This window comes from Pseudorca crassidens, chromosome 15 (assembly GCF_039906515.1).
Source record: "Pseudorca crassidens isolate mPseCra1 chromosome 15, mPseCra1.hap1, whole genome shotgun sequence".
Lineage (NCBI taxonomy): Eukaryota > Metazoa > Chordata > Mammalia > Artiodactyla > Delphinidae > Pseudorca > Pseudorca crassidens.
In genome coordinates, this window is record NC_090310.1 from 29,753,083 (window position 1) to 29,769,104 (window position 16,022).

General features: G+C 52.8%; 1 protein-coding gene across 1 annotated transcript in view; it reads left to right on the forward strand.

Annotated features, from left to right (window-relative positions):
• Positions 1–16,022, forward strand: part of LOC137206544 (uncharacterized) — a 154,994-nt gene that overhangs the window by 111,333 nt on the left and 27,639 nt on the right. Inside the window, exons 49-56 of the mRNA XM_067705236.1 lie at positions 531–738; positions 3,348–3,514; positions 4,945–5,057; positions 6,095–6,176; positions 9,551–9,688; positions 12,336–12,498; positions 14,766–14,887; positions 15,475–15,615. Coding sequence (XP_067561337.1) covers positions 531–738; positions 3,348–3,514; positions 4,945–5,057; positions 6,095–6,176; positions 9,551–9,688; positions 12,336–12,498; positions 14,766–14,887; positions 15,475–15,615 — 1,134 coding nt within the window. The remainder of the gene's footprint in view (positions 1–530; positions 739–3,347; positions 3,515–4,944; positions 5,058–6,094; positions 6,177–9,550; positions 9,689–12,335; positions 12,499–14,765; positions 14,888–15,474; positions 15,616–16,022) is intronic.

Sequence of the window (16,022 nt, forward strand, 5' to 3'; positions counted from 1 at the left end):
CGCACTGCGTGTTTGGCCAGTGATGGCTGCCGTGCTGTCGTGGCTCCAGTGATTAACTTACGTACACATGGTGGGGAGGTTGCGAACTCAAAGGCCTTTGAGGGCCAAGGTGTGTATTTTTAACTTTTTGAAAAAATTTGAAAAAATTTTATTGTTAACTTTTTTATTGTGGCAAAATATGTATTGACCATTTGAACTATTTTAAAGTGTACAATTTAGGGGCACTTAGTACGTTCATAAATTTGTGCGATTACTCTCTAATTCAGAATGTTTTCATCGCCCCAGATGGGAACCCTGTACCTGGTAGCAGTCACTCCTCAGCAGGCAGAGCCCCTCGCCACCAGCAAAACAGCACACGTGTAGTTGGCCACGTGTAACCTCCAACCTGCTTCCTTGAAGGGGTCCCGGTTCTTCCCATCCCAGCGGCATGGGTGGTACAAAACCCCAGGGTTTGTGGGAGCTGGTGCCCGCTGGGCTGGGCTGACGCTCTCTGTGCAGGGTGGTCCAGCATCTCCTGGGTGTCATTCCAGGTCTCCGTGGACGTTCACGACAGTGACTCTGGCTTTGAGAATTCGGGACGCGTCTCGGCAGGGGCCACGTCTCTGAACTACTCCGTGAGCTGCCATCACCGCGACGGGCGCCTGGAGCTTTCTGGCTGGAGTGAGCACGACAGCCAGGCCCTATGGCAGGCGGGGTTCCCAGCAGAGGCCCGCATCAGCGCCGAGCTGCAGACACGCGGTAAGGCCGCCAGGCACTGCCCATGGATGAGAGCTGGCTTCCTCCATGTGGGGACTGCCCGCCAGCCTAAGGCCCAGTTGACCCTGAGCTCCAGGACTAACCAGGACACCCTTGGCCTTGGAGCCTCACTCCTAAGGGAGCGTCTATTCACTTCCCAGGGCCGCCAAAGCAACGTACCATAAACTGGGTGCCTTAAAACAACAGAAGTTTATTCTCCCGCCGTTCTGGAGGCCGGAAGTCAGAAATCAGGTGTTGTCAGGGCCATGCTCCTTCCAAAGTCTTCAGGGGAAAATCCTTCCTTGCCTCTTCTAGCTCCTGGTGGCCCCAGGGGTTCCTGGGCTTGTGGCCGCATCACTGCAATCTCTGCCCCTGTGTCTCTGCCTCTTCTCTTCTTTTTATGAGGATGCCAGTCATCGGACGAGGGCCCATCCTAATCTAGCGCCTCATCTTGGCTTGGTTACCCCTTCAGAGACCCTATTTCCCAATAAGGCCGCATTCACAGGTCAGGGACTGAGGACTTCAACATAATTTTTAGGGGGAAACAGTTTAACCCATATTGGAGGAGGAAGGGAAGATGACAGTGATAAGAGCCACCATTGATTGAATGCTTACTGCGTACATACCAGGCAAGTCCTCAATACACAGGAGCTGAGGGAATCTGCTCAGCCATCCCATGCACACTAAGGGAAAGTTGAAGCCCCCAGTGGGGCCTTCGGGCCCTCAGGAGCCACACCCTAACCTCTGACCTCTCTCCTGGCCCCTGCTCATTCCACTCCTTGATATTCCTCCAACGCATGAGGCTTGCTCCTGCCTCAGGACCTTTGTACAGGCTATTCCCTCTGCCCGGAATGCTCTTCCCCACAGTCACTCTCTCACCTCCTTTGGGTATTTCTCAAATGTCGTCTCCTCAGTGAAGCCTTGCCTGCTCCCCCTATTTATTTGCACCCCCACCTCTCTCCAGCTCTCCCCATCCCTCTCCCTGGCTTTGTCATTCTAACATACCGTGTAACTTACTTTTTAAATATCTTTATTTCTCATTGCCTGTCTTCCACTCACCCCACACTAGAATGTACACTCCACGAGGACGGGGATGATGTTTGTTTGCAGAGTGACAGGTAGTAGGTGTTCAATTAATCATCTGTTGAGTGAATGTGTGAACATATGAGAGAGGGGTTAGTAACACCATCCCCATTCTGCAAGGGAGGAACAGAAGTACAGAGAGGTTGAGTCACTTGTTCCGGGCTACACAGCTGGTTAATGATGAATCCAGGTGGTATGACTCCAGAGCCACCCTCTGACCCCTGTGTAGATTGTGGAGATCAGGATCCCTGTGTGTCCCCGAGTCCCTTGGATCATCTTCTTCTGGTCTCAAACTCTTCCATCCTCGGCTCTCAGCATCCTGTGGTGTGAGCGGGGATCTGGGTCAGACAGGCGACTGTCTCCGTGTGCGCTGACCTCACAGACTGCTCTGAGGAAGGGTTTGTAGGGGGTGTGGGAGGAAAGTAATAGGACAGTCGTCCCAAGGATAATTTCCACACTCCAGTTCCCCGGAACCAGGAGGCCTGGTGTGCTGGCCTCCAGCCAGGGTGACCTCTCACCCCCCACCCACTGCCGTCCCAGTCCCTCGGGGGGCGTTTTCTGCCTGGCATCAGCATTCTTGGTGACTTCCCACAATCTGGAACCTCCCCGGGCAAGAGGACTTGGTCCCCTTCACTGTGTGTCCCCTCATTCCTCATGCCCCCCCCATAGTAGGTGCACATGGTTGAACATTGCATGATGAAGGAAGGAAACGACCCCTTCCTGAGACCTGCTATGTGCCCCATGCACAGGTGTTCGCAGATGTGGAATCTCAGTTGATCTTGGCAATGTCCCTCGAGGTGGGCGGGCTGTGCCCACTTTATAGGTGAGGAGACTGAGGCTCAGAGCTGCCAGTCTTGTCTGTGTCTGCCAGAGAGGGCCACCCTCCCTGCTAGGCCCAAGTGGCAGGTGATGGGGCTGGGCCAGATCCTGGACTCTCCTTTTCTGGAGAGTTTTTACCTGCTGCGACGATGAGGGGCAGCCCAGCGGGAGGCAGGGGACTGGAAGAGATGCCCCTGTGGGGTGGGAGGGGACAGAGACCCTCCAGCCTGGGCCAGGCAAGCTGCAGGTCAGTATTATTTGATATTGATTTGATATTTGATTGACCCTGAAGAGACGCATCATTGGTTTGTTCATTCCCTCAACAAGTACCGGACACCTATGATGTGTCTGGCTGGGGCTGTGCTGAGTGCTGGGGTTATAGCAGGGAATGAAACAGACTAAAGGCCCTCCCATCATGGAGCTGACCTTCTGGCAGGGGGAGGGAGCAGGAAGTGCTGGGAGGTACTTTAGATGAGCAGTCATGGGGGGGCTCCTCGGAGGAGTTGTCCTATCAACAGCGACTCCAATGAGAGAAGGAACTGGCCAGGCCTAGATTGGGGGACGCCTCATGACAGACGATGTCACTGGGACTCAGAGAGGTGAAACACTTGCCCAGGGTCAATCCCACTGGTATCCTCAGGGTGCGACCCTAAACTGGGAAGGGAGGTGAACCCCAGTCTCTAGCAGCCTTTGCCATTCTCTGCCTTTAGAGACCCAGACCCAGGCCCATGTGGTCCTCCAAAGTGGGGATGGTGGGATCAGCGTGGACGTGGCAGCCCTGGTGGCCTGGCCGGTGAACGGCCCTCTGGAGCTGGTGGTGAATGTCAGCCACACGGCGCCCGCTCTCCGGAGGCTGGGCCTGCCCTTCGCCAGCCAGGTGAGGAGTGGGTGGCCAGCCTGGGCAGGGGCAGGCTCCCTCCTAATCCTGTCAACTCCCATCCTGTTCCCGGGAGCAGAGGACCACTGTGTGCACGATTGACCGGGATGCTCTTGCCTTGTGTCTCTCCAGCACTTTACAGTTTGTAAAGGCTTTATTAATAATAGTAATAATTGTAACCAGTGTCTACTGAGTGACCTCTGTATTCCCAGCTGTGGGGCTGGTGTGGACTGGCCCCCTGCATCTCTGTGTTCCAGTTCCTGATGCTGTGTCCTTTCCGCCCTTCCACTTTTTAATCAAAATCAAAGCTCAGCTTCCATTTGTAGAGCACCTACTGCGTGCTCGGCACCATGCTAAGGGTTTTATATGCATTGACTCATCACCTGACACCCCAGCAAGAGGCAGAGCGGCACAGTTGTTACGGAATGCCGTCTCTGGAGGTCAGTCCCAGCTCTGCCTTTTGCTGGCTGTGTGGCCTTGGGCAAATTCCTTAACCTCTCTGTGCCCTCCATCTCCTCATCTGTGAAATGGGGATAATAATTGTATCGATAATGTGGGGGTTGTGAGGATGGAGCGAGGAATACCAGGAATGCACCTGGGACGGCGTGTGGCTGAAGCAGATGCTTTAGAAGCTTCTGCTGCTCTGGTGATGATGATGATGGTGGTAACTAATCATCATCATCATCATCTCTGGGTCACACATGAGCGCCTAGGTGACTTGCCCAAGGTCACATAACAAGTAGACATCAAGATAGGGACTCAGGCTTGGTACGGGGCCCTTCCATGAGATGCTCGCTGCCAACAACCTCTGAGAAAGGAAACGTGCTGTGGCCCCACTGCGTGACGCCATGTCCCAGCCACTGTCGTTTGGTGTGAACTCACCTTGCTTGGCTGGGCCCTCCCACTCCCCCACGAGTCACAGAGCGCACGCATCAAAGCCTCTTTTTCAACCTCCTGTTTTGGACTATCCAGCAATCCCCCTGCCCCTCACTGCACCCTGCCGTGGGAGGAGTCCTGGAGGGCCAGGATGTCACTGTTCACGCAGAGGGTCTGCGTCACTGTAACCCACAACGGAGCAGCCCGAGCTCCCTTCTCCCCTGACTTCATCTGAATCCCCTTTTCCTGGCCTCAGGACCGGGTGATGGAAGACCCATGGGGAGGTCATTCCTTGCCGACGTCAGGGGCGCAGGTCTGCACTGGGGGCCCACAGTAGGCAACCTGGTCTGCAGTGAGGGAGCCAGTCCAGGCCCTGCCCAAGGGTCCTCACCGTCCAAGAGGTTGTTAGATGGGGCCAGGCCTGATGGGCGTCTGCCACACCGGCTGGTGGGGACAGGGACATGCTGGGGCTGTGGAGCATGGCCTGGCCTGTGAGGGTCCTCAGGCCCCTACCCTCCCCACACCTCACAGCCTTCCCCCCCATCCCTCTTCAGCTCATGTTCTGGGAGCTCTGGACAGAGGAGGAGATGAGTTCTTCCCTGCAGCTGACCTGTGATTCTCAAGCCTGCCTGGTCTTCAACATCCGTGGCCAGAACCGGGCGCTCAGGTGAGGGGTTCTCTACACTCTGGGGGCCCTGAGAGGAGAGGAATGAGTGAGGGATACCACAGCTGAGCACTCCTGACCTACAGCCCCACTGCACAGGTGTGACAAGGGAGGCTCAGAGAGGCCAAGTGACTTACCCAAGGTCACACAGCTGATAAAATATCTTTGACCTCTGGGGGCAGGACATGGATGAGGAGTTCTTGGTCTCACAAACTAAATGCATCCCAGGCCTCGAGTACATATTAGTAACTATTACGGCTCTTCAGTCCAGGGACCTGCTGGGTGCCGGGGTCGGGGGTCTTACAGTCAGATGAAGTCAGGTGGCCAGTGGTTCTCACCTGGGGGCGAGTGTGCCCGCCCAGGAGTGTCTGGCGATGTCTGGGGAAATTTCTGGTTGTTACGACTCGGCATGGGATGCTACTGGCTCCTAGTGGGCGGGGGCCAGAGGTGCTGCCAGGCCCCTGTAACGCACAGGTCAGCCCACCACAGTGAATCGTGTGGCCCAAGGTGTCAGCTGCGCTGAGGGTGAGACACCCTGGTGTAGAGGCACCACCGGGCCAGGACAGCCCCCAGGGCTGGCAGCAGTGGGGAGACATGAGCACCCCAGCCTGAAGAGGCAAGGAAGGGGTGCTGGGAGGGAGCCCGGGTTTAAATCCCACCGTCCTCTCTGCTGAGGCTCCACTGGCCAAGCCCGAGGGGGCCCATCGGTGGGCCTCCAGAAGACGTGCCTCCCGGTACCACCCAGCCCCTGTGCTGAAGGGGAAACGGAGGGACTTGCCCAATGTCCCTGCCCAGGACCAGGCAAAGGCCAAGCTGGGATTCAAACTCAGGTCGCCTGGGGGCAGGCTGCAGCCCCGACCATTACAACGCATGGCCCTCAGGCCTCGGGGCGTGTGAATAGCCCTTTATCGGCTATTCTGCTGCTGGGTTCCTGAGTCTCCACCCCTCTGCTGGGGAGGTTGGCTTGGTCCTGACCCGGCCCTGGAGGCCCTGGACAGGGTGCGCTCAAGCCAGGCCTCTCACATCCTCTTTCTTTCCAGCAAAGAGCTGCGGCTCTCAGGCCGGCATCACCTCCCCATCCTCCTAGGCTGCTGCCCCAGCAGAGCCTCAGCCTCAACCAAGGTAACTGTGTCCCCGCCTCCCGCAAGCTCCTAACTGGTTCCAGGTGCCCTGCCCTAGGCGGGTGTGGAGAGTGTTAACACATCCACATCTGTCTGCCGGCTGCACAGGCCCCCGTGGGCGACGCTCGGAAACCCCTGGCTCCAGCTTTCCCAAACAGGCCCAGGTTTACATTCCTGGGCTATAGCCCCTGCGGCCCCCAGCCAGGCCCACGAGACCCTTAGGAGCCAGGGGAGGCTCTGCCCGCCTGGTGCCTGGTGCCGCCTCACCCGGCCTGGCACGCTCCCGGTCGCTGGATCAGATGACACGGCCTCAGATGAGCTGAGCCAGCATCACCTCCCAGGTGTCCCGTCTGCCTTCCCACGGGTCTTTGCGTGTCTTCGTGCCCTGTGTCCACAAATCCCATTTTTACCTGGAACCCCCAGCATCTCCCGCACTCATGCATCTGCCCTGTGTGTAGCATCTGGAGGTCCTGGGGGAAGACAGGAGGACCCATGAGACCCATGATTCCCCCTCCCTCCGTGCTGCTGCCATTGTTTATTTCTGTCTGCCCCTCTTCCCCAAATCAGGAGATCCTGGAGGGTGTGCCCAGCACCTGGCACAGGGCCCAGTACATAGTAGGTGCATGTAGTGAATGAATGAAAGAAAGAAAGAAAGAATGAATGAATGACAGGATGTGTAAATGAGTGAGTGATTAAAATCACCAGCTGGTCACTTCATTATCCCACCAGCCACCCAGTTTTGTTAAAAGCCCTCCCTGCCCTGGGCCAGGCTGCCTTTGTTTATAGAGCACCTACTGTGTGCCAGGCCCTGTACCCACACATCACACAGAATCTCAGTGCTCCCCAGATTTCACTGCACCATCATTTGGGGAACCTCTTAGTTTTCCCCTAATCTTTATTTTGAATAATTTCCGACCTATAGAAAAGTTATTGTAGGACAGTGGACATTTACCAATCGGTTTTTTCCCCAGCTTTATTGAGATGTAATTGACATACAGCACTGTATAACTTTAACGTGTACAGCATACTGATCTGACTTACATCTATTGTGAAATAACTACAGTAAGTTTAGTCAACATCCATCATCTCATAGAGATACAGAAAAAGAAAAGGAAAAAAAATTATTTCCTTGTGATAAGAACTCTTAGAATCTCCTCTCTTTTTTTTTTTAATTAATTTTTATTGGAATATAGTTGATTTACAATGTTGTGTTAGTTTCAGGTGTACAGCAAAGTGAATCAGTTATACATATATCCACTCTTTTTTAGATTCTGTTCCCATGTAGGTCATTACGGAGCATTGAGTAGAGTTCCCTGTGCTCTACAGTAGGTCCTTATTAGTTATCTATTTTATATATGTGTATATATCAATCCCAATCTCCCAATTTATCCCTCCCCCCCTTTCCTCCTTGGTAATCATAAGTTTGTTTTCTGCATCTGTTTCTGTTTTGTAAATTGGTTCATTTGTTCCTTTCTCTTCTCTTAACCACTTTCAAATATACCGTCCAACAGGGTTAACTGTAGTCATCCTGCTGTACATACATCCCTGGTATTTATCTTATATCACCAAGTGTTAATATCTTACCACATCTTTCTATTTATACTTACATATGTTATATACATTTGTATATTCGTACACGTATTTTCTGTATTATTGTGAGTTAATATTGAGTTGTTTCTGGAGGCATCTCTTTACTCCCAAATACTGCAGCGAGTATTTCCTATAACAAGGGTATTTTCTTGTGTAACACAACAGAATTACAAAATTCAGGAAATTTAACATGTGACATAATACCATTATCGAATATATGGTTCATCATAAAATTTCCCAGTTGTCGCATTCTTTTGCAATAATGTTCTTTCGAGCGGTTTTGTTTTGTTTGTTTTAAATCCGGAATGCAGATCAGGATCATCCAGGGTATTCAGTTTCTTAATCTAGAAATTCAGTTTCTTTTTTTTTTTTTTTTTTTAGAAATTCAGTTTCTTAATCCGAAATCTCTTTAGTTTCTTAATCTAGAACAGAGGTCTGCAAACTTTTACTGTAAAGGGCCAGATAATAAACATTTTAGCCTTTACACCCAATACCCTCTCTGTCGCAACTACTACCATTGTAACAAAAGAGCAGCGATAGACAGTATGTAAATAAGTGGGCATGGTCGTGTTCCAATAAAACTTTATTTACAAAATGAGGCAGTGGGCCAAATTTGGCCCAAAGACTGACCCCTGATCTAGAAGTTCTCTTCCCACTGCCTACATTTTATTATTACACTTTTCAGACACTGAAAAATTAAAACAATTTTATAGTGAACACCCACATACCCATCACCTAGGTTTTTTTATTCATATTTTGCTCTACTTTATCACATAGTTCTCCATCCTTCTTAATTTTTGATGCATTTCAAAGTAAGTTGCTGATATTGATATACTTGCCCCTAAGCATTTCATTGTCATTAACCACATTAAAGAAGAACTGCATTGCACTACAAGGATTTACTGTGTAGCACAGGGAACTGTATTCAGTATCTTGTAATAACCTATAATGGAAAAGAATCGGAAGCTGTATACCTGAAACTAACACAATATTGTAAATACGCTATAGTTAAGTTTTCAAAAGAACTCCTGCATTGATGATTTTGCAGTGTTCAGGCAGTTGTTTTGCAAAAATCCCCCATTTGAATTTGTCAGATTGTTTGTGTGAGACATGATTCAGGTTGAACGTTTTTGACAGGGGCATCACTAAATTAATGATGCTTCTGGAGAGCTCTTAAGAATACCAGTTCTTGACCCAGTTTCCAGAGGCTCTGTTTTTATAGGTCTTGGGTGGGGGCCCAGAATCTATATTTTCGGCAGGTGCCCTAAGTGATTCTGCTATTCAGCCAGCCTGGAAGTTAGCACATTATTTCATATAGTTTTCATATCAACCCATTAATAAAGTAGGGATCATTATCCCAATTTATCTGATAAGAAAGTGAAGGTGGTTATGGAACTAGCTAGAGGTCATTGATCCCATACCTGCTAGAGCCCGAATTGGGGCCCTGGTCTGTTTAATGCAATGCTTGTGTGTTGTCCTCTGCAGTAGACTGCCCCCTGCTGTTCGCAATGGTAATACAACTAGAATTCTTGCCTGCCCCTATCTACAAGTCAGTGTTAACAGCATGAAGGGCACAGGGAGATTGTTGTCATGGCCACACCTGGTGGTCTAAACTGAGCTTCAGGACCCTCGTGTCATCAGAGTTTGTCCCATCCAGGGAGCTGTGCGTCTTTCGGGCCCGGGGCTTTGGGAGGCCGAGCTTGCTTAGTGTGGAGCCAGCATCTTCCTCAGTGTTCCGTCAGAGACTTGGATGAGGAGATCTGACTTGCTTTTCTTCTGGCCCAGCTACGATACTCTGAGGGTGGAGCCGAGAGCACATTTGCCTTGATGGTGGAGGAGCATCGTTTCCACGTTGGCTCCAGGCTGGTGGCTGCTAAGAACAGTCTCACCAACATCATCACGCTGGAACAGACCTTCCCCCAGGTGCGTGGAGGAGGCCAGAGCCAGGGCTAGGGCAGGCTGGGAGGCTCCTGGGGCAGCCCTTTGAGAAAAGAGGAATTGTCCTGGTTCCTGGGAGGATCCAATGCAGGCAGAGCTGTGATATGGGCAAAATTTGCTGGTAGTGGATTCTCAGCTGGCCTCTGTATCCATCCATCCTCCCTCCTTCCCTCCCCTCCCTCCCTCCCTCCCTCCCTCCCTTCCTTCCTTCCTTCCTTCCTTCCTTCCTTCCTTCCTTCCACATTATTTATTGAGCATCTACTAGGTGCCAGACCAGACACTATTCCAGAAACTGGGGATGTTGCTTAGAACAGGATTGATGAGTCCTTCCTCTCACCAGGTGTACAGTCTAGTGGGGAGATTGACCAACAAAAAAATCAAATAAGAAAATATACCAGATGATGATACATACTATAGAAAAAACAAAATGGGGTGATATGAGTGGGAATTACTGGGGAACTATTTAGGTGGCCAGGAAAGGCCCCACTAAGGAGATGACATTTGAGCTGGCCGGAGATGACAAGCAAATATCAGCCATTTGAAAATCTGGTGGAAAGAAGATACACAGACGGTCAACAAACACGTGAAAGGATGCTCAGCGTCACTAATCACTAGAGAAAAGCAAATCAAAACCACAGTGAGGTATCACCTCACACCAGTCAGAATGGCCATCACCAAAAAATCTACAAGCAATAAATGCTGGAGAGGGTGTGGAGAAAAGGGAACCCTCTTGCACTGTTGGTGGGAATGTAAATTGATACAGCCACTATGGAGAACAGTATGGAGGTTCCTTAAAATACTACAAATAGAATTACCATACGACCCAGCAATCCCACTACTGGGCATATTCCCTGAGAAAACCATAATTCAAAAAGAGTCATGTACCACAATGTTCACTGCAGCACTGTTTACAATAGCCAGGACATGGAAGCAACCTAAGTGTCCATTGACATATGAATGGATAAAGAAGATGTGGCACATATATACAATGGAATATTACTCAGCCATAAAAAGAAACGAAACTGAGTTATTTGTAGTGAGGTGGATGGACCTAGAGTCTGTCATACAGAGTGAAGTAAGTCAGAAAGAGAAAAACAAATACCGTATGCTAACACATATATATGGAATTTAAGAAAAAAAAATGTCATGAAAAACCTAGGGGTGAAACAGGAATAAAGACACAGACTTACTAGAGAATGGACTTGAGGCTATAGGGAGGGGGAAGGGTAAACGGTGACAAAGCGAGAGAGAGGCATAGACATATATACACTACCAAATGTAAAATAGAGAGCTAGTGGGAAGCAGCCACACAGCACAGGGAGATCAGCTCGGTGCTTTGTGACCACCTAGAGGGGTAGGAGAGGGAGGGAGGGAGGGAGAAGCAAGAGGGAGGGGATATGGGGATATATGTATGCATATAGCTGATTCACTTTGTTATACAGCAGAAACTAACACACCATTGTAAAGCAATTATACTCCAATAAAGATGTTAAAAAAAGAAGAAAAGAAAAAAGAAAATCTAGTGAAAGAGCATTCCAGGCAGAGGGAACAAGACGTGCAAAGGGCCTGGGCAGGAATGAATTTGGCATATTTGAGGAGTGGCCACTGGGCTGGAGCAGAGTAAGTGAGGGGGAAATGGTGGGCAGTAGTGGGAATCCAATCATGCAGGGCATGTCAGGCCACAGGGAGGAGTTTGGATTTGATTCTCTCTGAAATTGGACGCCTTTTGAGGACACTATCCAAGGGGTGCTTTCAGATTCCTCTGGCTGCTGTGTGGGGAGGGACCTACAGGGGACAGCAGAGACAACAGTGAAGAAGCCAGTGGGCAGGGCCAGAATGATGATGTCTTGGACCGAGGTGGGGGCAGTAGTGATGGGCTTTAGAGACATTTAAGAGTCAGTTTCCCTCGTCCCACCAAAAGTCCCCTCCACCCTCCACCTGTGGCACCCACCAGCAGGGAGAGTGCTCCTTGCTGAGCCTTTGCACAGGCTGTTCCTTCTGCCTAGAATGCCCTTCCCTGCTTTGTCCACTTATTTTCTTTGTGTTTCTTTGTCCCTCTAATATCTTTCGTGGCTACTCTTGTCACCTTGTCCCACCATTTTCTGTCTCTGTGACTGTCTCCCCACCAGCCTGGAGGCCCTGAAGGGCCAGGGCCAGTCTTGTTTATCTTTGTACCCCAACCCCCAGCACTGGGTCAAGGACATAATACGTGCTCACTAAATGTTTGAGAAATCCTACTACCAACTGCAGCAGCCCCACATGGCATTGTCCATGGGTCCAGCCCTGGGCTGAGCACATCACACCCATTATATCACCGAAGTTGGCACTGTTATTCTTACCCCATTTTATACACAAGGAAATGAGGCCCAGAGAGGTTGGGAAACTGGCCCAAGGCCACACAACTTGGAAGTGGAGCTGAGAGGCGGCTGTCCTCTTTACAGGGGGCGTCGGTCTCCTATGTCACACCCCTTGCACCCCCTCACTCCCCTCCCTTACATTATCTGCCCAGCCCAGTAAACTGTTAGAACTTTGTTTCTTGTGTTTCCTCTTCTGAAAGCTTCTCTCCTTTCCTACCCTCAGCGGGAACATGGGCCAGGTTCCCCTGTGACCCAGCTCCATCTTTCTCTTCCAGCTCCACACCCTTCCTGGGGAGCTGGTCCTGCAGACCTCATACGAGCGAGCCCGTGGCACCCGTGTCCTGCACCACATGGTGCTCTGGGATGGCCAGGAGATGGCCATCAACGGGAGCCTCTCCGGGCCCTTCCTCAAGCCCACCGGGACCCTCAGCCTGCAGGGTGAGTCTCCCAGTGGCTGCAGCAGGGGTGGCCCATTCACCCAGTCACTCAGAGCACCATCATTGAGCACCTGCTTATCCCAGGTGCTGTTCCAGGTGCTGGGGATCCACTGGGAAATAAGATGGCCCAGGTCCCCGCCTTCAGGGAGGCAGGCTGTGAGCAGGGACACATACTGAACAAGATAACGTCAGGGTGTCTCCTAGAGAGAAGGGCTGAGAAAACAAGCAGGGCTTGGTTTGGGGGCCTGGAGCTCCTCCAGGTGGGGTGGCCGGGGAAGGGCTGTCTCAGGAGGTGATGTTTAAGCTGAGCCCCGAGTGCCAAGAAGGTGAAGCTCTGGGGAGATCATTGCAGGCAGAAGGAACAGCAGGTGCAAAGGCCCTGGGGTGGGAACAAGCTTTGTGGCTGGAGCAACAGCAGCAAGGCCAGTGTGGCTGGAGTGGACTGAAGGGAGGAGCAGGGGGGAGATGAGGTGGGAGAGGTCAGGGGAGCCAGGTCACACAGGATCCCAGGCCCGGACAAGGAGTTGGGGTTTTACCTGAGTGTGTTAAGACAGGAGGGTAGGGCCAGGGCGTGGAAGGTGTGCCAACTCTGAGCATCCCCGAGAGGTTTCAGAGCGGAGGCTGACAGACTGAAGGTTGGCAGGGGAGGTGAGTGCAGCCCCAATGGTGGCACCCGTGACCCCTGCGGCCCTCCAGGAAACAACCCTGTCCCCAAGGGTCTGTGCACACAGACTGTCAGTTAGTGTTTGAGGAGCCCCCTTACACAGAGCAGAGCCCGACCTGCTGGCCTGCCAGGCGGGAGACACGGTGCAGACCCCGGCCCCGGGGGACGGCTTGCTGAGTGGCCCAGTGGAGTTCCCCATGATCACGGTTGCCACACATGTGCCCTGCAAGGCAGAGGAAATGAGAAGACCCTCAGCATGCCAGGGCGGTGTGTGTGCGCCCTTGTGTGCATGTGTGATGCCCTCGTGTGCATGTGTGATGCCCTTGTGTGCATGTGTGAGCGTGTGCGTGCTCGGGGGCCCGTGGGTGGGCGGAGCAGTCCGTGGACCCTGCCAGGTGCTCACAGAGCATAGGAGCCAGCAGGTCAGGGGTGGAGGGAATGAGGGGTGTGGCTCTGCATGTGGCATGCAAATGTGGTCAGTGCTCCCTGGACTGGTGACCAGATGATGCCTTGAGAACCAGGTGGTGCCACCGTCTCTGGGCACAGCTCCCCAGAGTCTGTGTGGGGACAGGCAGCACCCCTTCCAGAGGGCTCAGAGGGCAGCACGGTGGCTGTTGTCTGCAATGGGGTCTTGGTGGACTCCTGCTCTGGGGGTCTAGGAAGGCAGGACCAGTTGGTGGCCTCACAGGATGGGATCAAGTGGTGCAGGAGGTCAGGGCAGCTGGACTCAGCCTTAAGGGATGAAGGAAGAAAATCTAGGGCAAGGAGACTGTCTTCTGTGAGGCCTCAGCTATGAAGGTACCACCTGTGTCACACCCCAAGGTGGAATGAGTTCATAGCGCAGGTGAGTGTGGCCAGGTAGGTGTGGGACATTCAAAGAGGCCTGGGCAACCATGAGTGTGAGGGACCTGAGAGTGATACAAGAAGGAGACTGTATCAGTCAGCTATTGCTGTGTAACAAATGACCCCAAACTCAGTGACTTATAGTAATAAGCATTTATCACTGCTCATGGGCCTGTGGGTCAGCTGGGCAGCTCTTCTGGTCTTACTCACGCATCAAAGTCAGCCCCAAGTTGGGTAGGTGGTGCTGCTGATCTTGGCTGGGCTTTCTAATGTGTTCGGGGGCCTGGCTGCCTGTCAGCTGGTCTGGGACAGCCTCGACCGAAACATTCAGGTTCTCCTCTGTGTGGTGTCACCGTCCAGCAGGCCAGCCTGGGTTTGTTCTCACAGTGGCTGGGCAGGGATCCCAGGGAGCCAGTGGGAGCTAAGGACGCTTTAGGCCTAGGCTGGGTTTGCCAGTGTCAACTTCACCAAATTCTACAAGCAAATCACAAGGCCAACCCAGGTTCAAGGGCCAGGGAAACAAATTCCACCTCTTGATGGAGGAGGTACAAAGCCTCGTTGCAGGAGTAGAGATTTGGGGTTCTCACGGGGACACTGAGGGACTATACTGAGTGGTATGGGGACCAAGTGAGGGTGTAGCTTCTGAATTTTGTGCAGATTACCTGAGCGTGTGGCCCCAAAGTGGCCCCCTATACCCTCTCGGCCTCGAGCCGATGTCCTCAGCTCATGTTCCCGCCCCCTCCCCGTGTCCCTGCCTCCAGTGGAGCTCACCCACCCGCTGCCGCTCCCCCTGCCTCGGCACTGCAGCCTCCGCCTTGCCTCTGAGCATTCGCGACGCAGCCACCAGGATGAGCTGGTCGTGGGCTGGGATGGCAAAAACCAGGTAGGCGTCGGGGCTGGAAGGATACCTGGGAAGCCCACCCTGTGGCCTGAGTGGGGCACTTGGGGCGCTGCCCTGCCCGAGGAGCCTTACAGGGCCAACAGGGCTGGGCCCCAGTCCCCAAGGGACCATCGGAAGGGCACTGGGTGGGAGGAGGAAACCTGGGTCCCAGCACCACCTGGGACAGGAAGACCAGTGGCTGACGCATACTACGGGCCTCTTGTGTGCCAGGTACATCAGCCCCATTTCTAGAAGATGAAATTGAAGCTCAGAGAGGCATGAGGTCTTGCCCAGAGTCACGGAGCTACTGGAAGGCAGGGCTGGGATTTGAACCCATGAAATGCCTCCAGCCACCACAATGTGTCACTCCCAGTCCCATCTTTGTCATATGCTTGTCCCCATCTGCTTCTCTCCGTGCCTCAACTTACTCCTCTGCAAAATGGGCTGAAGCTCTTGGAGGGCCTCCCACAGTGCTGGGCCAGCAGCCCTCACTCCCATGACCTTGATGAAGAAGGTTGCCTGCACTGGGTGGTGGGGAGGGGGTTGGCCTCTCTGGGGGAGCCCTCCCCCTCAGTCTGTCCCCTCCCCAGGTGGTGCTGTCCTCCTCTCTTCGTCTGGGAAAGGGCAAGCTGGCCGCCCACCTGGCCCTGGCTCACCCCTTCAGCCTCTCCTGGTGGCGGGCCGAAGCCAGTGGCCTTGCTGAGAGCAGGGGTGGCAGGCAGAGCCGGCAGGTGAGCAGGGAGCATCTGAGGGGCCCTGGGTGGAGGGGTCTTGGGGGTTGGTGAGCTGCGTGGCTGAGCCCACGGGTGGGGCATCTGGGACCACATGTGGGGGAGGAGGATCCCATTTGTTCATCAGAGACAAGGACATCTCTGGAATCACAGATTCCTGAAGCTTGGAACCCCAAAGGGACCTTCCTTCGTTCCTTCGTTCCTTCATCGGTACCTTATTAAGCACCTACTGTGTGCCAGGCAGTGTTGAGGTGCAGACACAGTCCCTGCATTGATAAAGCTCACATTTTAGTGGGAGAAACAGTTACAAGCATGTCCAGTTCATCACTGAAGTGTCCGTTTGTTCAGTCAGTCACTGCAGGGGTTTGAGCAGGGCAGCTGGACTCTGCATCTGACTGGGAGGCCTT